Raw genomic sequence first — 27,596 nt, 5'->3', positions numbered from 1 at the left:
GTCGATCTACGTTCCCATCCTCACCTATGGTCATGAGCTTTGGGTTATGACCGAAAGGACAAGATCACGGGTACAAGCGGCCGAAATGAGTTTCCTCCGCCGGGTGGCGGGGCTCTCCCTTAGAGATAGGGTGAGAAGCTCTGCCATCCGGGGGGAGCTCAAAGTAAAGCCGCTGCTCCTCCACATCGAGAGGAGCCAGATGAGGTGGTTCAGGCATCTGGTCAGGATGCCACCCGAACGCCTCCCTAAGGAGGTGTTTAGGGCACGTCCGACCGGTAGGAGGCCACGGGGAAGACCCAGGACACTTTGGGAAGACTATGTCTCCCGGCTGGCCTGGGAACGCCTCGGGATCCCCCGGGAGGAGCTGGACGAAGTGGCTGGGGAGAGGGAAGTCTGGGCTTCCCTGCTTAAGCCGCTGCCCCCGCGACCCGACCTCGGATAAGCGGAAGAAGATGGATGGATGGATGGATGGAATGTGTTATATAATGCACTAAACATTATTATTGCACAATTAGTTTTACACAACTTCAATTCTAATTTGATTTAAAAAGTGTAAACATATTTTCACATGAATAAAAAATGTGAAAACCTGCACGGGGAACAACACAAATCAATTCTGCTTGGGCCCCAATTTAGGCAGGGTCTATAAATCCCCATTGATTAAAAGTTATTTTAGTAGTGTTAGCAAATGAACTGAAACCCACTGGCTGCCAACTCAATGGCTTGCACAGCTCTAGAGGCGTTGAGAAGTAAGGTTTTAAACAACATACTGCTGCACAGCCCCACTATTATTGTGTTACACTCACACACCCCAAACCTCATTATCAGTCATTGTAACAGTGTCCTCCTCCAGTCCAATTTACATAATGACTTTAAACCTGCTCAGTGGCCTTGTGAAAATATAAAGAACATTCGCTTGCCACGCATGTTAGGTGGTATAAATGATGGAGTAAGACGATATTGGTTGTTTCCTAATTGTTTATTTTGGAGTCAACTACGGCCTACAGTCGTCGGTTTGTAACGACTTCCATTGGAGGCTGATGAGCCTTTGATTACGGCTCGAGTCACGTCATTACAATATTTTAATTGATTCTTTGGTGTAACACTAGATCAGGGGTGTCAAACATACGACCCGAGATCCGGGTCAGGCCCGCGAACAGGTTTTATCCGGCCCGCGGGATGACTTTGTTAAATATAAAAATTAGCCTGAAATTTTTTAATGAAAGAAACAGCTGTTCCAAACGTGTCCACTGGATAGTGCAATAGCAATTCTTTGTATCTTTGTAGATGACGCTACATATGTACAAAATAAACCACATGATGTTAGTACATCAGTCAAGGAAAATGATCAAACTACATAAATAACATACTGTAATTTGATTTTGATATCATTTTTTTATCTTGATGGATTGAAAATTAACACCAATGAGTTGACTGATGAACATTATCACATAATTTATTCGGAAAATATAAATAACGACAAATAAAGATAGAATACTACAACATGTAAGTGCAAAAAAACAACAACATTATGATTTGTACAATTTCAGAATGTGCTTGTTCTATTGTTAAACAAAGAAAATAATCTGAAGTTGTCTTTATTTTTAAGTTATCGTGCCGTGATTGGGAGTAGATTTTTCTCCATGTGGCCCCCGATCTAAAATGAGTTTGACACCCCTGCACTAGATGGAGCCCGCGTACCACTAGTGGCACACGTACCACAGTTTGAGAATAAATCAGCACACTGAATGTATTCTGTTTTAAGTTAAGCAGGACAGACTTTTGTTGAAGAAGGATTTGTATTTGTTATATGATAGGTTAAACAGGAACAATTTCTATTGAAGACAACAATATTTATTTATTCTGTTAATTTTGTTATTTTGCACAAAAATTAATTACAGATTTTTTTTTTCCATTATTCTTATTACTCCAAACCACCATTCAATATTTGTGGATGATATAAAACTCCTTTCTCACAAATAAAAAAGGCTAATAGAAATCAGGTCGACTAACCCTGCAAGGTGTCCTTTTTCCAGGGAGTTGGCAACCCTACTTGTGCAAAGAAAAGTTTAACAACTGAGCACTGTGGTGTTTGTGCAATGCCACAACAATAATGTACTTTGTACGCCAGTAGTTTCACGTCATTATCCTTGCATTTATTGATGCAAGGTAAAGTTTTCCTGGGAATGATGCGCACTCGTTCAGGTTTGTGTACGGAAGTGGTCTGCAGGTTGTAGGGTCAAAGGGTAAAGGCTATTCCTCCTTCGTTGAGAACACAGCCATCTTGGATTTTACGAAGTCAAGTGAAATTGATGCGGTGAGGATTATTGTACTTGTTTACCGGCTTTTAAAACCTACGTGCCTTACAGTTCATTTGAATGAATGGCAAATTAGCCCCGCTGTTTTGTCTCCCCTTGTATTATCTGCTTCGGCTGCTTAGCTCTAGCAGTTAGCTCCAGCTGGTAGTCACCCCTTCTCTGGTTGCTGCTGCCTGCAAACGGAGCGTAAATTGAGCCGAGAAAGAGGCAACCGTGTGGGGGAATATTCTCTAGTCGGGGCCTGCTTTTTCCAGTGCCTGGAAGACAAGTCTGTGTATTTCAAAACGAGGTTTAAAGACTGTTTCTATTTAGCCAAATTGGTCTCTCGCTAGCGACATTTAGCTCGCTATGCTAACGCTAAACACAAGCAGCTAGCCTGCTTACCTGCACTGAGTTAGTCCACACTTGTTTGCCTGCATATCCTGCCATTAAACACAATTCCTTAACTGTGTTACATCCTATATATTACACTGATCTATGCTGCATTTAGTGTGTGTGCCGTCTTAATATTATGTATTTGCTGTATTTGCAATACATTAAATATGTACTGTAGTCTAACATCAGAACTTTTTAAATCAATGGAAGCCTATGGCAGATTTTTTAATGCAAAGCCTGGAGTAGTGTAATCATTTGTTTTCTTCCTCTCGTGTCCTTACTTTAATGTCCCCTCTTTCTGCAGGTGACAAAAGGCATGTTTGGTTCTAGAAAGAAATTTCCAGACTTTGTGGAGGTCGTGGACAATGACTTTACCGATGAAAGCATGTACTACAACCAGCCGTCGATGTTCCCACATCGGTCGGACAAAGACGTGAGTTGTTTTTAGTCCTGCCACGATCGTCCTGAACATGTTCGTATCCGTAGATCTAACCTACTCATTTCTGTCTTCAGATGCTGTCGTCACCTTCGCCATCGTCGTCGTCATCGGGGCAGCTGTCACAGCTTGGTGCAAGTTTGTACGGTCCACAAAGTGAGTGATGGAATAGACTATTTAAAAAAAGTTTTAAAAGTCTTCTACAGTCGTCCCTTGCCAAATCGTGCTGCGGCTTCTCTACATTGTGGATACTTTTTTTAAACGCATATTCTACATATTTAAAGGGAAACTGCACTTTTTTAAAAACAACATTGCATATCATTCACAATCCTTATTATGTAAGACAATAACATTTTTAATGCATTCTGACTAGTGAATAAATGTGAGCAAAAGTCTGGTTACAATAGAGCATTTGGGAGTCGCTGTATTCTGTCTTTAAAGCATTTAAAAAAACATCCAAAGAAAAAAATGGGGTGGAATGAAGTAAGGGCAAATGATATATAATCTAGAATTAACTTTCACAAGCTCAGAGGCGAGAAAGCGGCTCACTAGCTGATGATGTCAATACAGCAGCATAAGGAAGTTGCCTCTCTCTGATCAATGCGCTGCTAAATGTAAGTCCTTAACATTAGCGCTTATAATTATTATATATATATATATATATATATAATATATATATATATATATATAATAACAATATCACTAATACATTGTTGATATTCAGGTTACGAAATGTAAATGTGTATTGTTGGCGCTTTTTGGATGATTATTTTTGAGGATTTATGGTTGAAATAGACATAATGATGTCATGGCTCCCATTAGCTCCATTGCAAACATACTCTTATTTACGTTTATGAGTTAGAATGCATTAAAAAATACGTACAGTATGTGTTCTTGTCTCTCATAAGAATTTTGAATTCATAGGCAAAAAATAAAATAAGAACGCAGTTCCTCTTTGAAGAGTTAAAAATACATGTTATTTATGACCCATATGTATTACTAGCGGTGTGGAAAAAGGGATAATTGTTCGATGCATCACGGTTGGAAGGAGGATGATTTTGAATCAATGGACAAATGCCCAAGTATCGATTTATTTATGTAAGTTTAAGTAATACAGATGGTTTTAAAATGCGGATCTTGTGCGGACAAACATAGTGGGAGGAGGGGAGCACAAGCTATTCTAATTGCAGCGCTAAGATAACTTGAATGTGTAGCGATGAAGCAAAAAAGGAATACATTTCTTGTACAATATATTCAACTGGAAACACACCATAACAGAAAGTAACCAGCTAAAAACAGGACATTAGCAAGTACATTAATAAGTCACCAGAGCGGATATACACACAGTGCGACAATTCTGTCAGCTATATGAAAAGGTAGACGGTAGACACAACACACCTCTTTGAATTGAAAGTTTATTGGGACCTGTGGCCAAGTGTCCAGTGCATTTTGTGGTTTAAGAAGGCACACAATTAAAGCCCACTTGCCAGGTAGGGTCATTTAGCAGGCTTCTACTGTTCTAATGCATCAAGAGTTTCTCTCGCTCTCGCTCTCTCTCGCTCTCTATTGCTCTCTCTCTGTCTCTCTCTCTGTCTCTCTATCTCTGTCTCTCAATTGTTTTGTACAGTATATATTTGTATATAGATGTGCGTGTGTGTGTGTATATATATATATATATATATATATATATATATATATATATATATATATATATATATATATATATATATATATAAATAGTTGGCGATTAATTTAGTCATCGATTCGTTGGATCTATGCTATGCGCATGCGCTGAGGCTACGCTTTTTTAATTTTTTTAATTTTTTTAAAATAAATCTTTATTTATAAACTGCAACGTTTACAAACAGCTGAGAAACAATCAAAGTAAAGTACAAAAACAGTACAAAACAGCGCCAGGGAGGCGCTGAGGCTACGTCTCATGGGGTGGCAGTAAGCCAGCCTATGATGTGTCATGTGCAGCTCACGTGACGACGAAGAGATTTTTTTAAGGAAGCGAAGCAGCAACTGTTGTGTATTAACTTTCAGAGTGTTAAGAACTTCTTATAGAGTGCATTTTCTGTGTTGTTTGGAGTCGCAACAGGCATTCATGAGTTCAGCTTTTTTGTGAGTAACGTTAACGTTATCCCTTTGTTGCAACGCTGGGCTAATAATGTGTCTCCGGCACATTTGACTCCGTTTTGAGAGCGAAAACGCACGGTTACCAATTTCGAAATAAACGTAACGGACAGAAATATCTCAGGTTCGTTTCATAATGGATCAATGTAGCCGGGCCGATAAAGCTATATAAATCTACTTAGATTTGAGTGACGCTTTAGTATAACTAAACGTTATGAAGGTGCTGGAATATTTCATGCTATTATTCAGAGGCCGCCTAAAATTAATCCTTTATTATTCACAACAGAAACGTGTACAATATCTGATTCAGTTCTGATCTGATGAGTTACATTTCTGTGTTGTTATTGACATATGCTGCATCCCCAATGTCCATTTATTTCATTTAGCTTTTTTTTTTTGACGTAAAAGCTTGCTTATCTCTCGTCGTTGCTAGCTCACGGCTAATACTGTAGCACGCTAATGCACACTAGAAAAAAGGTTCCACAGTAGTCACTCTTACAAAAACAATGTTGCTACGGTTTGGTTACTATACAGATTACGGAATATAAATCAAGTATTGTTGGTGGTTTTTGGATGCATTTTTAAAGTGATTTAGAGGTACAATTGATTGCTCCCATTAGCTGCATTGCTAGCCACCTAGAAAGGCGTGTTTGCCTTTTACGTCAGAAATTATTATTTAAATCAACTTAAAAATTATTGCTATTGTGCATGACAATGGTGCACTTTATAAAAAAAACAACACATTTTTGCAACATTTTCCTTGTTTTATTTGGCAAGTTGAAAGAACATGGTGCCAGTACAATAACACCAACAATAGATGCTAGATTTGTTGTCCATTGTTTTTATTATAGAAAAAAATTACTAAAAAGATTGGAGAAATCTCTAAAAATAAAAATTCTCAACAAAGTACATTGTATATAATAAGCGGCAACAATTTAAAAATAGAACAAAAAGATATTATGTAAGAAAATATATATGTTAATACTATACTTGATAATAACAGATTTGTTTTAAATGTATATTCACATTTTTTTTTCCTTTTTAAAGATTATTATTTTGTGCTAACAATGAAAATATATGATTTATTAATAATAATCCTATTTCGTTTACCACGATCAAGCCTGCAACTAATTATCCACAATAAACAAGAGACGACTGTATAGGGATAGTATTTTATAAAGTGTTATTTTGCATGTTTAGCAAAAGTTTCCAAATTGTCTTGCTTACAGTATTCTTCTCTTTTGTGCACGTGTGTGGTTTAATTGTTCCGCTCTAAACAGGTACGCTTGGCTTTTCGGTAAGAGGCATGGGAAACAGCACGCCTCAACTAAACCGAAATTTAACGCAAAGCTCCCAGCTACCAAGTCATATCACCCCCACAACAGGTGTCCCTACCATGTCCCTACATACTCCCCCATCGCCAAGCAGGTACCATGCTCATGACACTTCATAACACCTGGAATCATCAAACATGACCGTTGAGAAATACACCAATAAATGTCATCACCTTTTCTAAAGAGGGACTTTGCCAATGAACACGAGGAACATGCTGAACCACTCTCAGGTCGGTCAAGGCCTCGGTATGAGCAACAGGACCAATAGTATGAGCAGCTCGGGCCTCGGCAGCCCCAACCGCAGCTCTCCTAGTATCATCTGTATGCCCAAACAACAACCAGCACGCCAGGCCTTCACTGTAAACAGGTTAGTGGATGTAGTTTGACAGATTCACATTTTGACCTGTCAATCCTCTCTGTGCATTACCAGTTTGTAGCATAACAAAAAATGTCTAATCAAATATATTTTGGTTTTAGCATGTCTGGATTTGGAATGAACCGCAACCAGGCGTTTGGAATGAACTCGTTATCAAGCAATATCTTCAATGGTACAGGTTAGAATGTTTAACCTTTTTGCTTACTTTTTGTCTCTCCCACAGCATCCATAAACATTACAAGTAGGCCTGGGCCGATAATTGATAAGTTTATTAATTGAACGATAAATTAAAATGTACTGGATAACTTTGCCGGCATCGATAAATTGCCATGTTTCAGAAGAGTTTTTTTTATTGCCGTTGTTTGAGAACGGGTTCACAAACTAGGAATTTTACTTGGTGCAATCATGCAACATAAAACACATATAACACAGACTTAGTGGGTTTGTTTTCTTTGTCTCTGTGAGTGGAGGCGGGACCGCTAGGTTCCTTGTCGCTGGTGAAGTAACAAAAATGAAGAGGGAAACAAGATAATTGCAAAGCCAAATGTCCCGTTGTGGTAATATTTCAGTTTCAAACAGAATAGGCAATAGCCTTTCTTTTTTTTCTGTTTTTTTTAAAAATCTTTTATTTCCCCAGGAAAGTCCCATTGAGATTACACGGACAAACGCGACAGTTTACCTAATTTACAGTGGCAGACGAAGACAAAAATAACTCCCAAAACACTTGACCCAGTTTTTCCAACTGGGGAAACGGATGTGCACTCTTCCGCCTCTGTAGGAGAGGTACCTAAGGTGTCTTCCTCCCTGTAAAGTAAGTCTGCTCTGGCATCGTTTTCCAGAAAAGTCCAGTCTCATCATTATTATTACGATACATCATATTCCTTACGTTAGGTAAACAGTATTGGGGTGGGTTGAACGCAACACCATCACGTAATTTGTTATCAAATAGTCGAAACGGTTAAGTAAACGTTATCTGTATATTTAAAGACAAATATGTGTGTTTTTGTTAATTATTAGTGTCAACATGTCAGCTTTTTTCTCAGTACATGATGCCTTTACGCCTATTTTTAGGATTTTCATGCTTTTTTTCCAACGCCATAAAAAACAGCCATGTTTAATGTTTAACGTGTCATCAAATGGACAACCCCGCTTGACCTAACCATGCAGTTAATCGTTTGTTGTGCGAAACATGTATCGTGAATGACAAAATACAGTTATTCAGTGTACCGATTGAACCCATGTGAAAGAGTCCTTCAATGCACAATTACATTTCCGCATTTCCTGGATTCATATGCAGATGCAGATGCACATGGGGTGCATGCATTCCAATGGCGAGCACGTCTTGCCAGAACACTGGCCAGAAATGTTGGCACTCAATGGAAAAGTGTCTCCATACTAGGGCTGGACAATAATGGCAAAAATAATCTTGATTATTTTGATTGATATTGTATTCACAATTAATAACACAATTATTCATTAATTTGAAAACATGAGTATTTATCGTACCACCAAAACTAAACTTTAAGATATAGTTAAAGATTGATATAAATTAGTATCAAATAAATTCAAGATTCAAGATGCTTTATTATTGTCCATTCTTTAACATGTACAAGACACATAAGAACTGAAATTTCATTTTCGGCACAGTCCCACTAAGAGCAGACATACGTTACAGGGAGACAAGACGGGACCGCCAACGGATCAGCCCTCTAAAACAACTTCAAAAGCTTCAATTAAACATTTTATATACACACTGCAATTAAATATATAATGTAGTAACAGACACGTTCATAACAATATGTAATATGTACATTATGTATCGTATTTTGGTCATTTTATACATTGCCGGAACTAGTTTCCTCAGCGCATTTATATCAGTTTCTATATCAGCGCACTTCCGACTTCCAGCAACAGAATTTGTGTTCCTACTTTCGGATACAAATGCGAGTGTGTTTTCTAATTATGGCAGACTTGGTAATAGAAAACGAAGACGTTCATTTTTTGACACATGAGGATTCACAACCTTATCTTTTTGAAGCTAAATATACAGAGGATGAACTACTGCTTCTATAAGCGAGCACGAAGAAGAACGTGAAACGTTGGAGCAGACGGAAGCTGAGAGAGTGACAGTGACTTTGACGGTGTAAATGTGGAACTTGGAGCCATGTTATTTCGACATAAATGGCATGCTTACCCAAAGTCAACCTAAAAAAACTTCCCTGGCCAGCCGGACCAAACAAATAACTGTCCATTGAGTGAGTCACTATATCAATCATGATATACGCAGCACGTCATGCGTGTTAATACCTGCAGTACATACAGTGTCAAGCTGGCTGTGTACAAACAAAACATTAAATAATACTTTATAGATACTGTAATATGATTGTTCATGTTTTTCAGTCAGTACAGATTGGTGTCCTATTACATCGTGTCGTGCATTACAAAGTCAAACGCGATTCAGCTGGTGACGTAAAAGATTGCTTATCTCTCGTCGTTGCTAGCTCACGGCTAATACTGTAGCACACTAATGCACACTAGAAAAAAGGTTCCACAGTAGACACTCTTACAAAAACAATGTTGCTACGGTTTGGTTACTATACAGATTACGGAATATAAATCAAGTATTGTTGGTGGTTTTTGGATGCATTTTTAAAGTGATTTAGAGGTACAATTGATTGCTCCCATTAGCTGCATTGCTAGCCACCTAGAACGAGCTGATCTTTAGAAAAGTTAGAATGTAAGAAAAAAAAAAGTTTTCGTATTTTTGTTTCTCATAATGATTGTGAACGATAGGCGAAATTCCAAAAAAATGCAGTTCCCCTTTAAGAACATTATGCTTGTGTAAGGTACTTTTTTTTTAAACCTTTATTTTGTTAGCGGATTAGGATCAGAGGTGGCGCACCACGCTATTATTGTAAAGCGAGTATGTGGGCTGTTCTTCGCAGCTTGATGTGTAAGTAGACAATTTGAGGCTGTAAAAAAAGAAAACCTCAAGTTGCGACTGCTGTTTGTACATTGATGTTACATCGATGATGTCGTTCACAACAACACAAGCAGATAAGATGTGTTGTGGGTGTATGAATTGTTCTTGCTCGCTTTAGCTTCGTTGTAAGAATCCCAATCAGAATCAGAATAGTTTTTATTGCCATTGTTTGAGAACGGGTTCACAAAGTAGAAATTTTACTTGGTGCAATCGTGCAACATAAAACACATATAACACAGAATAGAATAACATGAGCTAAAACTGAGCTATCAGAACTTGTTATTGTTCATGTGCCTTACGGCCGAGGGGAAAAAACTGTTCACGGTGGCGGGAGGAATGAGTCTGTATGGACCATAGTTTTAGGATGATTATTTAGAGCCAAACTACTTGAGAAATTAGCCTAATTTAGTGCATGGACAGTTTTGGACACATATTGAGTGACTCGACGCTGTGAATATTTTTCTCCTCCAAGGGATACTTTTAGGGGCGGTATTGTCCACACTTGTCGCCATCTAATGATAGCAATGCGGTGTTAAACGCAAGCCAAGACTCTACGGAAATGAAGTGAAACAAAGCGATCAGCTGCAGCAAGCCCGTGAAAAGTTAAATATTGTTAATAGTAATAATGTTAATATTTAAGTTCGGCGTGGTGATGGAGTTTTGTGCTCATACACAATGACCTCTGGCGTGGAAAAGGCATGCGTTTCAAGGAGCTGGTCTCTGTCTCTGCAGTTGTGAAAGTGCTTAATATGATTTTCAGCTGCGCCTGCTTTTTAAATGTTAAAACGATCACCCTCATTTAATTGTGGCTGCCAAAATCGTGATTAAAATTTGATTATCATTACCAGAATTGTGTAGCCCCTACCACTGTTAGATATAAGTTACAACTATACGCTACTTTGTATTACAAATGGCAACAGCAGATGATTTTAGCATGCATGTGCATGCAAGAGCCAAAGTGCCCCACAACAAGAGGATAGAGAAAATAAGGAACTTATTGACTAAAACTTTGGACAACGACTGAAATGAATTGGTGGACTTGCATAAAGCTCTTTGGGTAAACCTCTTCCATATATGGAGATATCCGCTGACGTAACTAAGGCAAAATACGTCACTAAAGTCTCAAATTCCAAATGGCTCGTTTGCAGCAAGTTTGTAAGAAGGCAGGATTGTTTTATAAAAATCTACGCCATGCCTTCATGATTTGATTTCACATTTTTGAGACTTATGGGGATCCCAAATACACATATACAGGTACTAACAGGTAAGAAATGTGGTTTTGCATAAAAGGGCCGTTTAAAATAAAATACAAAGAAGTCTTTATCTTTTAGAATTTAGACAGCATGTTTGTGTTAATCAAGATCATAGCTTTTTGTGCAACCCTCTTTTATGTTTTAATTCTTATGCTTGCTACAGATGGCAGTGAAAACTTAGCGGGACTGGATCTGTCAGATTTCCCTGCGTTAGCGGACAGGAGCCGGAGAGAAGGGACAGGAAACCAGTCGGCGGTGCTCAACTCGCTGGCTGGAAGGGCTCCTTATGGTAGGTTGTTTACTAAGCCAAAAGCTACTGTACTACTTTAGTTTTTATGACGTCAACCATTTAGCTTACTTTGTGCTATTCCTCATTAACAAGTTGGCATGGTGACAAAACCATCAACAGAACAGTCACAGGATTTCTCCATCCACAACGAAGACTTCCCTGCACTGCCTGGCGCAAACTACAAGGACCCCTCGTTAAACAGTGACGACAATAAAACTGTAAATGTAAGAGTAACTGCACAGCAACACAGGGTAGTTTGTCAGCTGTAGATGCTATAGAATCCCTAATGCCCTTCTTTAACGGTCCATGCCTGTGTTTGGTTAGAACTTGAACGCCACAAGCAAGAGCACATCCAACGCAGATGGACCCAAGTTCCCTGGAGACAAGGCGGCCTCGGCACAGAACAACAACCTGAAGAAAGGGATCCAGGTGTTGCCTGATGGTGAGAGTGCTCAGTTAATTGTATTTTTAGAGAAGCATTTTTTTAAATAACAGTTTGCTTCAGGCTCACTTTCTTGAACTGTTATTGTTGTCCTCCCTGAGGAAAGTCCGGGATTGTGTACATGGAGTACATGTGTAAAAGCAAACTATTATAGCAGGGGCTAGTGGTCTGGGGGCTTTTTGCGAACCACCATTTTTCCCCCATCTATTTAACTACCGGTACATTGTTTATTGTAATTGAGACTCGCGCATCCTGGGCAGTTAAATATATTATGGCCATCTTAGATCTCACGAGAAAGAACACTAACTACCATAATGATGCAGACGCAGGAATGACAGCACAATAAACACATATTTAGCAACACAAAGAGCAACTTCCTGTAAGTAAGCGGAAGTGTCTCTGACCATCTTCATATACATTTTTTATATTTATTTTACTTTTTTATTGACTTAAGGCAGAGGTATCCAAATGATTTTTCATTGCGGGCCGTACACTGAGAACTCAAAGGATGCAGAGATTAGGGCTGCACGATTATGGGCAAAATAATAATCACAAATATTTTCATCAGTATTGAAATCATGATCATGAATCACGATTATTCTTTATGTTAGGGTTGGGGGTTAGGGTGTTGAACGCGACGCCATTATGTAATTTGTAATTAAATAGTCTAATAAAAAGGCTAAATAAACTTTATGGGTATATTTAAAGACACATTTATGTGTTTTTGATCATTGTTAGAATCCGCGTGTCAGCTTTTTGTCATTACATATACTATTTTCAATTTTTTATGCTTTTTTATGGTGCCATAAAAAAAAGGCACGTTTCACGGGTGACCCGTGCGTCATCAATTGGACACCCCCTTGACTCAATCATACATTTATTAATTTGTCACGTGAAACGTGTATAATAAATGATAAAATACACAAATATTGTTATTTAGTATAATTATTGAACGCATGTGAAAGAGTCCTGTAATGCACAATTACATTTCCTCGTTCCCCAGATTCCCATGACAACGCAGAAAGGTGGCACTTTTCGAAAACCAATACCATGCACATGCCTGCCAATGAGTTCCGTTCCCACGACAGCGATATACTGAGTTTGAGTCTAAGTTGGAAGTCATACCTAAATTATACCTACATCAACATCTAAGTCACATAAACTGTACACAACGCACAAAGAACATATACGATAGATTAATAAAAAGATTAAATACAATACAATACCGATTGTAGCTGAGATAGGCCCCCCCCGCCCCCGCGACCCCGAAAAGGGACAAGCGGTACAAAATGGATGGATGGAAAAAATAAATGAAAGCGTAATAAAAAAAGGGAACTTACATTTATCCCTGTTGTCTTGCCCACTGGGAAAGACTTTCCAAGCGAAGGAGAGACAAGGATTATTGGGAAGAGAAAGTCTCAATATAGAGACCACTACATGGCATAGTTATCACTGTCCATTTCAAAGTAGAGGATCCAAAGATACCATCTTCATTCTTAATGATGATCGCAGCCAATGTTGTTTTCTTCATAAAAATGACGATGCGCAACTATGTCTTCTCTTATTCTTGAGCGGCAGGACATAAGATGGTTGTTTTTGTTGTGTGTGCCCCTGAAAATAATTAGCGTGATAACATAGATGCGTTCTTTTGCCTCGCCGCGATAGTTCAAATATGTTGTTTATCCACAGAAAACACTTCAAAAAGTAAAGGAAAACAATCCTGTCTTGCTTCCTCATTCATGAGTAAACGTGTGTTGTTGGCCCTCTGTGTGATGTAGAGCGTCATCATGTTATGTCACACTTCAAATATGCTGCAGTCGTTTGCTGACCCCTTGTTCTCTCCCGCCGCTGCAGGTCGGGTGACCAACATTCCCCTAGGAATGGTAACGGACCAGTTTGGCATGATAGGTCTTTTGACGTTCATACGGGCAGCAGAGACCGACCCAGGGATGGTGCATCTGGCGCTCGGAAGTGACCTCACAACACTGGGACTCAATTTAAATTCACCAGAGTAGGACTTCAAACAATATTACAGCATCAATTAAATGGGAAAACAATATTTAGTGCCCTTTGTCTCCTCTCCTGACAGAAACCTTTACCCTAAATTTGCTTCTCCTTGGGCCTCAGCGCCTTGTCGACCACAAGATATCGGTAAGACATCTCTTTGATTATGAGAATCCATAAAGATGAGTGATTGTAAAATAAAATATTACTGGCTTATTTCTCCTGTTGTATTTCTTCAGACTTCCATGTTCCATCGGAGTACTTAACCAATATCCACATACGGGACAAGGTAATGAAATGCAATGAGACCTCTAAGAATGGTTCATAATTCTCTTACAATATAAATAATCCGTTGCAGGGTCAAACACGTGCCACAGTAAAACCTCCATTAAGTGTACATGTCAGCAACGGGTCAAAAAGTGAATACAACAACAAAATAGAACCAGTCGCCCTTTGATGACATGTGACAGATGAGGACAGTTTTTTAACATGAATTAACATGTGTAAAAAAAAAGATGTACCGGTAAATGAATTGAGTAACCTTCATTTTGATGACTTATGATGAACTTAGTATGCTTGGCATGAGGTCACATTTTTTTCGCACCAGATTTTAGTAAGACTTCAGCAATCTCGCTGTTTTCAAGATGTATTCAAGCTGTACTTTTTGTCCTGTACTAACTTCTGTCCCCCCTGCTGTCCTCTCCAGCTGGCTGCTATAAAACTTGCTCGATATGGTGAAGACTTGTTGTTCTACTTGTACTACATGAATGGTGGCGACTTGCTCCAACTTCTAGCAGCCTCAGAGCTGTGAGTATTCTCTTGTACAGTGTTTCCCATTTGTTCATTTTTTTGTGCTGGACCATCGCCACCCATTTGGGCGTTCTGTCTGCCCGCGCTCATAAACACATAATAAACATTCCTAGTCTGCCAGAGAATAAGAAGACTGCACAGCAGGGATCGGTTTTGCCAACTTTGCAACCTTGTTGCTGTATTTAAAGAGTAATCGCAGCCCTGTAGATACTCTTTTAGCAACAAATCTAATGTAGACTTCTTAAGACTGAAATAAAGGTAGGTGTCGCTGATTTGTGCCCCTCCCCCATCTAAAGGCCCGCTGGCTAGTAACTAGGATTGCGCAAACAAAACAATAGAAATTATGTCAGTTTCAACGATAGAGCTTTTGGTATTATCCTCATATTGTGTTGATTCATGTTGATGACACATTCTAGCTGTACACCACAAATATGACACCCGACAAGCCAACAAAGACATCCTCAATGGAATGTAGCTTCTAAATGTCAGGTGATCTGTTTCTTTGGCAAATTTGATGACTACCGGTTGTCCAAAAGCTGTGTGAAAAACACAGTATTACTACTGGCAATGCTAGGAAGTTGTGGACATGACCACTGATCTTCATTCAATCAATCAATCAATCAATCAATCAATCAATGTTTACTTATATAGCCCTAAATCAGGAGTGTCTCAAAGGGCCGCACAAGCCACAACGACATTGGTAAGATAATGATAACTTGACAGCTTCTAATACTATAATTGGAGCACCAGTGTTGAAATAATAACTGATGCTTCTTTCAATTACTTGAAACCATGTCAACTCAAATTTATTAGTACATTGTTATGTTGTTGTGCTTTTTGTTTAAATAAAATGTTGAACTAACTCCTAGTTTATTTGGTTTGCTTTAAAAACAATGTAAAACATTGTAATGTTTATCAAGATCAAATTGTTTTTTTCCATAACGCCCAGTCCAAGGATTTGATAATCAGCTTGAAATAATCACAAATAAGGACGCAATAAAGCTAATAAAAAGGGTAATAAAAATGTAAAAATATTTTCACATCTTTATGTGCACCAATTCGACTTATATATATATATAAAGGTTTATTTGAAATAGGGACAGACACAGAAACATAGCTATCTGAAACAGTCATCCAATGTATGCATCATAGTGTTTGTAGCCAAAGCTAATTTACAACACTTATCCCCAACAACAACAACAACACAGATCCAACATCATTAAAATAGGAAAATAAAAAGAATAAGGCAAAGATGAGTCTATAATATTGATAATAGTAATAATACAGACAAAGTGCAAACTAGATAAAAGCCAATAATAATAATAACACAGACAAAGTGCAGACTAGATAAAAACCAATTAGTGAAAATTAGTAAAAACTACAAATGGGAACACGATTGTTGCTCAACTCGCCACAATTTTGTTTGTTTTTTGAAAGCGACAAGTGCAGGTATACTTTTCAAAGTGTCAGGTAGAGAGTTCCATAGTTGTGGTCCTTTTTTATTGAAAAGGCAGTCTGGGCAAAAGATGTTCTACGGAATGGAACGCAACAGTTGCCTTTTGACATTGCTCGAGTGGTAGATCTGGTACCACTTTGTTGTCTAGGGTGTACCCCGCCAACCGCCCGAATGCAGCTGAGATAGGCTCCAGCACCCCCCGCGACCCCGAAAGGGACAAGCGATCGGAAATGGATGGATGGATATGCACCAATTACATATGGTACCAATAAATATCGGTATTGATAGGGGGTTATTGGTAAAAGCCTATCTATATACATCCCTAATTATAACAGAAAGTAACCAGATATTGACAAGTAGATGAATAATAGTTTTAAGAAAAAAATATGACTAGAAATGATGCAATATGTTACTGCATATGTCAGCAGCTAAATTAGCAGCCTTTGTAACGTGTTTTGAGATGGGTTTGTAATTATTTACATGCAGAATAATATATGCTGATATATACTGTTGTCGCAAGAAGCTTAAATATATATCCCAAAATAAATTTGGCCCATCTCTACTAGTGTCAATAAACATAGTTTTGAATCCTACACTTACTTGTTTTGCTTCTCATGATTTTTACTGACTTTTTGCAAATGTGTCTGAACGATTGTCATTATATCGCTTCCCCAACAGTACCTTTTGCATTTGAATAAATACAGTACCTGGGAATCGATATTGGTACTCATTTTTGGTACTTTTGTGTGTGTTCATGTAGTAATAATGTCAACAATAAAATCCAATTTTTCAACTTAATATTCAAAAATGAGCTGATTATGATAACTACACTGTCCAGTTGTTATATCTAGTTTTCTTATGCAGTATGCATTTACTTCAGTTTGTCCTCAGTCTGTTGCCATAGTCAGAAAGTAGTCCTTGCCATTAAGTTGAAAATGCCAGTCTTGTTTTTTGTTGAGTCCTACAACATGTTTATACTGTAAGTATTGTACTTATTACACAACATGCATCTTAGTTGTAGTTTTCATGACCAAATTTGGAGGTGTTGAAATGCTTATGTAAAAGTACTAATGCTAATCCGTAGCATGTCTATGGCAAATCCAATGTAAACTAGCATCAAGCTAGCCCAGTTGGAAAAGTGTAGCATATTTGAGCACTTTCAATCAGACATGCTACGTTATCTAGCTGAGTCCGCTACAAATACGCTTGTTTCCCCGCCGAGTGCTTGAGTCTGCACCGAGTCCACAACCGTAAGTGCCGTCACGTGCAGCAGAGGTCTGGAAATAGGCTACCGTTTGATTTCATGTGAACCGACTGGACTCGGTACCCATCCCTAGCCACCACCGCCACAAGTAGATTGCCGTTCTTTGGGGAACACTTGGACTTAAATAGCCGCTGGTGAGTTTACATCACAGTGTTCGTATTCTAACTCGTGTCTCCAGCTTTAACCGGGACTGGCGGTACCACAAAGAGGAGCGAGTGTGGATCACCCGGGCGCCTGGCATGGAGCCCACACTGAAGACCAACTCTTACGAGAGGGGGACCTACTATTTTTTTGACTGTCTTAACTGGAGGAAAGTGGCCAAGGTGGGAGTCCACTGCTGATTTCTGCGCCGTCTTTCTCGCAAAAAAGCAGCAACAATGCTAATGTTTCCTGTCAAAATTGTTTGTGCACATCCAAGGAATTCCACCTGGAGTACGACAAGCTGGAAGAGAGGCCTCACGTGCCGACGACATTCAACTACAATCCAGCCCAGCAGGCGTTCTAAGGCTGTCCTGCACACCGTGTCCAGGGAGGGCGCTGTTTTTATTCCTCGAGGATTTGTCTATTTGACTGCAGGAGGCGGGAGGGCGTGTCTGACATCAGAACTCCTTTTCATGCTGCCCACAGCACCAACACTTGTTCCGTTTTTATTCTGTTTGTTTCCCCCTGTTTTTTTTCCTTTTGTCTTGATTTTGAGCAGGGTCTGTGTTATGTTTACGTCTCAAGAGTCTGAAGCCTGAGTTCTCCCAGGGACCCTCGATTGTAACACCAGAAATAAGGGCAAGGCTAAGTTAACATCCTCAGACTCAAGTGAAAGAAATGCAATGTTTATTGTTGCACTATATTTAGTAATAAAAGAACACAACATTTCTTTGTGCTTTTTTTTTTAATGCCGACACTCCCTGAATTTGTATTTTCTTGTTTTTCATTGGTCCAGGAAGTTTCCCCCTTTTCTCATTTTATTCCACCACCAACTATCTACATGTTCTCTCTAATTTCTTGGTGTTTCACCTTTTGTTTCTATTTCTTGTTGAATGTGGACTACTTATCCCATATGGACAAATCCTCCACAGAGTTGCTTTAAAGCAAACTAAACACTTTCCAGTCTTTGTTACAATTTTCTAAGAACTGTGTATATTGTGTTTAAATCACATGGTTTAGTATATGTAATTTTGAATGTGTATATATGATTGCAATATATATATGTGTATACAGTATATATATATGACATCTATTTTGAAAGGAACCTATCTCTGCCTTGTACCTCGTTTTTTGAGGTAAGCATGGATGCAATATGTGAAATTAGCTGCGGAGAGTCTGAATCAAAAATAAGTTACAAAGTGATCATAGTGAAACGTTTTTAGAGAATGACGCGAAAGTCAAGTTTAGGCAGCAGAATTTCATAGGAAAAATATGGAGAAAAACAAAAAAAGGTGCAAGTCTGTCTTGTATTTCTTCAGACGACTTCTTCATCTTTGTATTAAAGCAGAAAAAGGCTTTCTTGAATCACAATCTAAGAGTTTGTTTCATTATTTATTTTTTTTGGTACACAAGATGAACAAACATTCTTTAAATGTGCAAGTTTTATTCATTTTCAAAGATGCATCTCATGGAATGTCAAGCTTATCGCATCAATAAGATATAAAATTAAGAAAAGTATTTTTTTTAAATGTACTCCTGTATCAGTCCTGTGAAAAATGACATCTTTAGATGTATCATAATTACGTTAATCAGGCCATCTAAAGTCAAACGCTGCTACGGTTTAGAAAGGCACGTACACATTAAATTACACAAGGTGGTAAAATGAGCGTTACACAAACATTCGTACAGAGGCAGCAAGAACAGCGCTACAATCATGTTATTACAAAGATTTTGTCTTACAGTACATATGTAAGAGCACTGCAGTCCAAATACAAATGGTATTTATGTCTCAGAAGGCTGCCTCCCAACACAAGTAAGCCATTTTGACCTCATTGTCACACGTACGCTTGTTTGTGCTACAATCTGAAAAATGGTAAAGACACTTAGTGCAGTAGGTCTTAATTAGTACACATTCTTGGATGAAATCACTAAGTGTTGGACATTAAAAGCCACAATCCACCAAATGTGTCCATCTTTCTCCGCCTCTCCAGTCCAGTTTTCAGTCTGACATGTCGCACATTCTCTATTGTTTGAAGTGTGCCTGCTATTGCTGCTGAAGGGTCATTTTGATGCGGAGTTGGAGCCATCAGAAGAACCTCCGTTTTTAGACGCACCTTCTATTGGGGACACATACTTCCATCATTCATTCATCTATCCAGAATTACAGCACCAATTTGGCATCTTGTACATTCAACAACCTTTATCTTTCTTTTCCTGAGTCTCCTCGGCTGCGGTCTTGTCCGCTCGGAAAAAAATCCGAGCGCTGCTTAAGGAAAAGTGAAGCAGCTCAAACTCCTGCAGATGGAGATCACATGTCAGTTAGTCTCATGTAGTGTTGTCCCGATACCAATTTTTGGTACCACTACCGGTACCATTATGTATTTCCATACTTTTGATACATTTCTAAATAAAGGGGACCAAAAAAAAAATTGCATTATTGGCTTTATTTTAACAAAAAATCTTAGGGTACATTAAACATATGTTTCTCATTGCAAGTTTGTCCTTAAATAAAATAGTGAACATACAAGACAACTTGTCTTTTAGTAGTAAGTAAACAAACAAAGGTTTCTAATTCAGCTGCTGTGGATGTCAGGTGTAGATCCACCGGTACTTTTTAGAGGTGGTATAGTACCGAATATGATTCATTAGTATTGCGGTACTATACTAATAGCGGTATACCGTACAACCCTAGTCTGATGTTTCCTTTACATTAATTTATACATTTATTTCAATGGTACAGTACATCTCGCCCTTGCTCATAAACACATTATAATGGGACTGCACCTTGTCGTTCTAAATCCGTATAGTAGATGGCATCATACTTAACTTAAACACACCTCATACGCGGAAAATAAGTTGCAAATTCAGCAACTATATATAGCGAGTCTTCAAAATAAAAGCAGACAATTAATGGATACTTTTGGATAGTCTAACAACAAAGCACATTAATCAGATTTAAGAAATCAGCGTTTGACATGAAAAATTATATGATGGCCATTGCAGCATCCTTTTTGCTGACACTGTATTTTTAGTTCCCTTGATGAAAAGCGGCTAGCAGCTAATTATGTATCTACATACACAGTGTGGAGCCGCTCCCCTAAGATGATAATAATCACCTTCATTAAGGCAAATAAACTGCATTTGTTAGTATCTTAAAGGCCTACTAAAATGATTTTTTTTTATTTAAACGGGGATAGCAGATCGATTCTATGTGTCATACTTGATCATTTCTCGATATTGCCATATTTTTGTCGAAAGGATTTAGTAGAGAACATCGACGATAAAGTTTGCAACTTTTGGTCACTGATAAAAAAAGCCTCGCCTGTACCGGAAGTAGCGTGACGTCACAGGTTGAAAGGCTCCTCACATTTCCCCATTGTTTACACCAGCAGCGAGAGCGATTCGGACCGAGAAAGCGACGATTACCCCATTAATTTGAGCCAGGATGAAAGATTCGTGGATGAGGAACGTAAGAGTGAAGGACTAGAGTGCAGTGCAGGACGTATCTTTTTTCGCTCTGACCGTAACTTAGGTACAAGGGCTCATTGGATTCCACACACTCTCCTTTTTCTATTGTGGATCACGGATTTGTACTTTAAAACACCTCGGATACTATATCCTCTTGAAAATGAGAGTCGAGAACGCGAAATGGACATTCACAGTGACTTTTATCCCCACGACAATACATCGGCGAAGCACTTCAGCTACGGAGCTAACGTGATAGCATCGGGCTTAACTGCAGATGGAAACAAAAGAAATAAACCCCTGACTGGAAAGATAGACAGAAAATCAACAATACTATTAAACCATGGACCTGTAACTACAGGGTTAATGCTTTCCAGCCTGGCGAAGCTTAACAATGCTGTTGCTAACGACGCCATTGAAGCTGACTTAGCTACGGGACCTCACAGAGCTATGCTAAAAACATTAGCTATCCACCTAAGCCAGCCAGCCAGCCCTCATCTGCTCATCAACACCCGTGCTCACCTGCGTTCCAGCGATCGACGGAGCGACAAAGGACTTTACCCGATCATTGATGCGGTCTGCGGCTAGCGTCGGATAGCGCGTCTGCTACCCAAGTCAAAGTCCTCCTGGTTGTGTTGCTGCAGCCAGCCGCTAATACACCGATCCCACCTACAACTTTCTTCTTTGCAGTCTTCATTGTTCATTAAACAAATTGCAAAAGATTCACCAACACAGATGTTCAGAATACTGTGGAATTTTGCGATGAAAACAGAGCTTTTTGTATTGGATTCAATGGTGTCCGAAAACTTCCGTTTCAACGATTGACGTCACGCGCATACGTCATCATACATAGACGTTTTCAACTGGAAGTTTCGCGGGAAATTTAAAATGTCACTTTATAAGTTAACCCGGCCGTATTGGCATGTGTTGCAATGTTAAGATTTCATCATTGATATATAAACTATCAGACTGCGTGGTCGGTAGTAGTGGGTTTTAGTAGGCCTTTAAAGGGGTCTTATGATTATTTTAACCTACATTGAAAACACTTTCTTGTGGTCTACATAACATGTAATGGTGGTTCTTTGGTCAAAATGTTGCATGGATTATGTTTTACATGAAGGCATTGGTTTCTTTGATGTATTGTAATCCACAGGAAGATTTTGTCTTTACCAGAGATCTACAAAGCGGAGAGGAGGCAGGGCCTGACTTCCCTCCAGGCACCTTTTCTTTGAACTGTTTTAATGGTAAATGGGTTGTACTTGCATAGCGCTTTTGTACCTTTTTTAAGGAACTCAAAGCGCTTTGACACTATTTCCACATTCACCCATTCACAAACACACATTCACACACTGATGGCGGGAGCTGCCATGCACAGCGCTAACCAGGCCCATCAGGAGCAAGGGTAAAGTGTCTTGCTCAAGGACACAACGGACGTGACTAGGATGGTAGAAGGTGGGGATCGAACCAGTAACCCTCAGATTGCTGGCACGGCCACTCTCCCAACTTCGCCACGACCTTTTCTTTGAGCTATTTTCTAACCAAAGGCGATGGCTGTTTACGACCCCCCTCCCTGTTGCCATGTAATCAGGGAAAGTCCGAATAAAAGAGGAGGCGTACAATCTTTCGTCAGAGCGTGGGACGACACTGTACAAAAGTACAGTGTCTACGCGTTTTTCCTCAATTGCGCTAAATTGAATTCTGTCTCTGTTTAATTCCTTGCTTCTTGTCTTGTTTAATACATGTCATCAGTGTTTGAACCTGACAGTTTTATAAATATCTTTGCCATGCCTCCATAGTTTTAGTTAAAAGTTTTGGGACTTATGCAGATCCCAAATACACAAAAACAGGTACCAATAGGTAAAAAAAAGTTGGTTTTGCATATGTAACGTTATCACTGGAGGACGAGGCTAAACATGTTACACGCTGAGAGCAGGCACGCTGGCTAGTTTAGAGCCTAGTTAAGTCAAAGAAGTGTAGATGGAAGCACGTATCATCAGAAAGTAAGTAGCTTTTAATCGGAAATTAACATTTAAAATAATAAGAGTCTAAAGAGAGAATATTATACCACAAATTTAGGTATCGATCCGATACCAAGTAGTTACAGGATCATACGTTGGTCATAATTTAAGTTCTCGTGTCCAGGGACATATTTTCTGGGTTTATAAACATAATATGAATTTTTTTTTAAAGACAAAAAAGATTTTGTGACGATAAAAAATATTGATGTAATCATAGTAGTATCGACGAGATGCTCTCTTGTACTTGGTATCATTACAGTGGATGTTAGGTGCAGATCCACCCATGGCGTTTGTTTACATTGTGACGCCGGTGAGCTACGGTGTGTAGTGAAGCATGTTTAGCTATTCCTCGTCCTGCAGGGATGATACTTGTAAGAACTTACTTTATTTGTCGCCCTGGAGGCAAGGGTTAGTGATTTAGAAGTAGCTAAAACACTGCAGATTGCGAATGGACATTAGCCGCTAACTAGCTAGCCATGTCTTCAAGCACCTCTTCCTGAGGGCGTTTCAGTGTTATAACTTCACCTTTATCATTAGTTTTTAAGCTAAAATGCGTCCATTCTCCATTTTCTGTCTACACACTGTGTCTGCTTGTAAGTACTCCGTGATTGTGCGCTGCCGAACATGCTCCTCTGCTCGTTAAACCAGCAATGTCACGACGACGCACCGTCATGCCTGTAAAAAAAAAATATGGCGAACCGGTACTCTTCAAACAGAGTATAGTACCGTTTTTGATTCATTAGTACCGCGATACTATACTAGTACCGGTATACCGTACAACCCTAGTGTGGATATTATTAAATTGTCAGTAGACCTCACCATAAATACATAAAAAAATTACAGTTAACACATTTGATCAGTATTGGCCGATCTTACACTAATCAGAACATTCATAGTTTTGAAACATATTTGTTTTGCTTTTGCCAAAAAATTGACATGCACAAGCGTAATGTTCAATTATGCAAATTAGATGGTGCAGGACCCCCCTGCCCTCTGCAACTCATCACCACAAACACATTGCAGTCATGTGGGAGACACTGTATGAATTTTTCTTGTGCGTTTTTCACACAATGACATAAAAAACAAAAAACAAAGAAGCGTTTCGTACCTGAAGATAAAGATCCAGTCTTTTCTGAGTGAGGTTCATTGTTTGCAGCAACTTCTGATCCTGGCTGGCAGAGTGCACGTGTTGCTCCTTCACTACAGCGTTCATCTCCTTCTTGTACTTATCTCGAACCGACTGGAACCAGTGCAGCGAGTCAAACTCCAGGTATTGGTCCAGCAGCTTCAGAATGTACGCCACACCTGGTGGTGAGGAAAAAAAAGACATAAATAAATAAGTGATCTGCATGCTGCCATGTGTCAATAGAAGCCACTGACCCATAGCAAAGCCATCATCGGTGAAAGCAGCTCCAGTCTTGTTCTTCTTGTTCAGCTTCTCTTTGCAGCTGATGGAATGTTCCACGAAATTTACTGCCTAAAATGTCAAATGCATATATATATTTAGAGGTCCACGCTGTGCTTTTTCCACTAATGAAGAGAATTAGTAGCACAGAAAAAATACAGGAGCAAAATGAAATGTCTTACATAACACAATTTCATTATTCACAAACAAGGTGCAGAGAGATCAGTGAGACTTCAGCGTCAATCACTTGTCCATTTGGTTATGATTAAGGTTTAAGTTTATTTTCAACATGCTAAAGATGCGCACAAATTTTACTGTGGGTTGATGAACTTTGGATGGATTTATTGTAAGAGCAAAAGCAAATTAAAGGGTTCAAATCTGTATTCGCACGTGTGCTTGTTTTTAAATACTGGCACAACCCAATTTTAGTCGCAAATGCGAGTAATGTGCTTGCACTGTACAGCCCTGATATATATATATATATATATATATATATATATATATATATATATATATATATATATATATATATATATATATATATATATATATTAAACTATAACCTTTAAAGCTACTTGTATACATTACCCATTTTTGGGTCATCAAATGCATTGAATGTAAATTATAATTCACTTTTCTTAAATTAAGTTTTCTACATTACAACTTTTATTGCCATGATATTAATGGACAAAATATTAAAACTAATAAATAAGGATAAAAAAAGTTGTGTTATTTTATTGTTACAGTGGTCCTCCAACTTAAGAGTGTTTTAGGATAAGAGTTGTCTCTCGGCCAATTGTTATGCTTTAATCCTTGTGCAAGCTTAAGACTGACAATACACACTTACTCTTCGGATCCAAAAGGAACACACTCATAAAAATGTCATAAGTCAGTAATAACCTTTTTTTTTACTTTAACCGCTTGAAATCTTCGAACAACTTCAGCTCTATCAATTGATATAAACTTTTTATAATTTTAAAAAATGTTTTATGGCCTTGTTGTCAATAGTAACAACTGTTTATTTAGTATAATATACCCTGGAAGTCAACTCTCCAAAGTAAATGCTGTACATACTATTGCATAACTTCATAAAATTACTCTATTGTTTTTTGTACAATATTATCAAAAGTTAGTTTTTATTTTTAAAAGGCATCTTATATGTTAAAATTTGCTCTTTTGGGGGGCCAAGCACCAATTACATTTATTTGAAGACATTTCTATGGGTGAAGTTGATTTGAGATACAAGTGTTTTGAGTTAAGAGCTCTATCACAGAACCAATTCAGGTTGTAAGTTGAGGTACCACTGTATTTAAAACAAATCTATTGGTACTGACCAGTGGGGGCACAATCATGTAGAAATTCCTCAGGTGCATATTCTTTGCACTTCGAAACTCGGGTGCAAACACTGCCACAAGCATCTTAAAGTATTCCGTCCCCTCGGCGGAGTTGCTGGTCAGATCTTCCAGCACTGAATCCAGCACTCTGTTCCACAAACACGATTCATCAGGTGATGTTCATTAAAGTTGTGTGTCTCATGTAAACCTACATTTAACTCACTACAATTTAAGAAAACATAACAAGTTGTTACCCGGCGGCTTTCTGCGTTTCCTCTGACAGTCCCTCCTCTTTAACCAGCTCCTCAAAGTTGACAATATCCTCCAAGTCAGGGACAAACCTACAAACCCAAATTGTACACAAATATAAACCTGCCTTTCTTCATTCATTAAGTCGTACAGTTTAAGACTCTATTGTAAACAAGCTACCTTACCTAATGGCACTGCTGCAGCAGTGGAGTCCTCCAGAGCGGATCATGCGCACGTAACCCATGGCATTGCCTAAAAAAGAATGTTAAAGTTTACAAGCGCATTTTCTGAAATGTAATATTCCAGCAGATGGCGCTGTATTTCCTTCATTCAGATATTACAGTCAGCATATAGTTTACTATTCAACCACACAAGCATATTATGACTTTTATGGGGCACCGCATGTATTTTGCCGAGCAACAATTGGCCACATTAACATGTACCGTATTTTTCGGACTATAAGTCGCAGGTTTTTTCATAGTTTGGCCGGGGGTGCGACTTATACTCAGGAGCGACTTATGTGTGAAATTATTAACACGTTACCGTAAAATATCAAATAATATTATTTAGCTCATTCACGCAAGAGACTACACGTATAAGATTTCATCGGATTTAGTGATTAGGAGTGACAGATTGTTTGGTAAACGTATAGCATGTTCTATATGTTATAGTTATTTGAATGACTCTTACCATAATATGTTACGTTAACATACCAGGCACGTTCTCAGTTGGTTATTTATGTGTCATATAACGTACACTTATTCAGCCTGTTGTTCACTATTCTTTATTTATTTTAAATTGCCTTTTTATCAAATAAATTTCTCCAAAAAATGCGACTTATACTCCAGTGCGACTTATATATGTTTTTTTCCTTCTTTATTATGCATTTTCGGCCGGTGCGATTTATACTACGGAGCGATTTATACTCCGAAAAATACGGTATGTACATTATTATCAGTAGTGTCAAATGATTGTTTTAATCAGAATAAACCCACTTTGAATATCGATTAATCACGGTAAACAATCTTTGTGCATAATTTAAATAAACTTTAGAAATACACCAAATTTTAACACAAATGCAATTTTAATGTCAGAATGTCATGCTGGAACATTTTTAAAGGTTTTCCTGAGGAATGTCCCACGCAAAATGTTTTGGCCTCCAATCCCCATCCGATAATTTGACAATAGATTATGGAACCTAACGTGTTTTACAGCAAGTAACTAAAATAAATACTGATGCACTCTATAGTCCGGAAATGACAGTATGTAATTTATTTGGTCAAAACTTGCGATCAGTTTTATTTACGGTCTGGGTGTAATTTGAAGTGACATTTAACAACAAGCACACCAGTCGAAGTCTTTATCTTTGCACTGGCGTATAGGTTGATCTATCACTGACCATACAAGAACCTTTCAGGTAACCATCCACAGTTCATGTAAAGGGGCATATGTGGTGAAAATACACTACCGTTCAAAAGTTTGGGGTCACATTGAAATGTCCTTATTTT

The 27,596-nt window shown here is 38.5% G+C and overlaps 2 protein-coding genes across 4 annotated transcripts in view; one reads left to right on the top strand and one right to left on the bottom strand.

The window, feature by feature from the left end:
- The first annotated feature begins 2,044 nt into the window (after positions 1-2,044).
- On the top strand, positions 2,045-18,929 carry cnot2 (CCR4-NOT transcription complex, subunit 2). Of its 3 annotated transcripts, none has more exons than XM_062035762.1 (15): positions 2,045-2,317; positions 2,998-3,126; positions 3,207-3,285; positions 6,546-6,693; positions 6,784-6,966; positions 7,077-7,147; positions 11,375-11,500; positions 11,594-11,724; positions 11,825-11,942; positions 13,797-13,953; positions 14,032-14,093; positions 14,186-14,235; positions 14,653-14,753; positions 17,655-17,799; positions 17,895-18,929. In XM_062035762.1, the coding sequence occupies exons 2-15, from the start codon at positions 3,010-3,012 to the stop codon at positions 17,979-17,981; spliced, it is 1,575 nt and encodes a 524-aa protein (XP_061891746.1). In that variant the 5' UTR covers positions 2,045-2,317; positions 2,998-3,009; the 3' UTR covers positions 17,982-18,929. The 3 variants fall into 3 exon arrangements, with proteins under 3 accessions (XP_061891746.1, XP_061891744.1, XP_061891745.1); XM_062035760.1 differs by having other exon boundaries at positions 2,047-2,317; positions 7,077-7,153; positions 17,895-18,928; XM_062035761.1 differs by lacking the exon at positions 2,045-2,317 and adding an exon at positions 2,417-2,607 and having other exon boundaries at positions 7,077-7,153; positions 17,895-18,928.
- A 75-nt stretch (positions 18,930-19,004) lies between these two features.
- The window catches only part of washc4 (WASH complex subunit 4), a 28,267-nt gene continuing 19,675 nt past the window's right edge, over positions 19,005-27,596 (bottom strand). Inside the window, exons 27-33 of the mRNA XM_062035758.1 lie at positions 26,274-26,340; positions 26,094-26,180; positions 25,840-25,987; positions 24,481-24,577; positions 24,209-24,405; positions 19,816-19,912; positions 19,005-19,734 (exon numbers count right to left, since the gene is read on the bottom strand). Coding sequence (XP_061891742.1) covers positions 19,679-19,734; positions 19,816-19,912; positions 24,209-24,405; positions 24,481-24,577; positions 25,840-25,987; positions 26,094-26,180; positions 26,274-26,340 — 749 coding nt within the window. The 3' untranslated portion in view covers positions 19,005-19,678. The remainder of the gene's footprint in view (positions 19,735-19,815; positions 19,913-24,208; positions 24,406-24,480; positions 24,578-25,839; positions 25,988-26,093; positions 26,181-26,273; positions 26,341-27,596) is intronic.

The sequence above is a fragment of the Entelurus aequoreus genome, linkage group LG24, assembly GCF_033978785.1.
Source record: "Entelurus aequoreus isolate RoL-2023_Sb linkage group LG24, RoL_Eaeq_v1.1, whole genome shotgun sequence".
Taxonomy (NCBI): Eukaryota; Metazoa; Chordata; class Actinopteri; order Syngnathiformes; family Syngnathidae; genus Entelurus; species Entelurus aequoreus.
The sequence above is the reverse complement of the archived record's forward strand: the minus strand, read 5'-3'. Positions and strand labels throughout refer to the sequence as shown.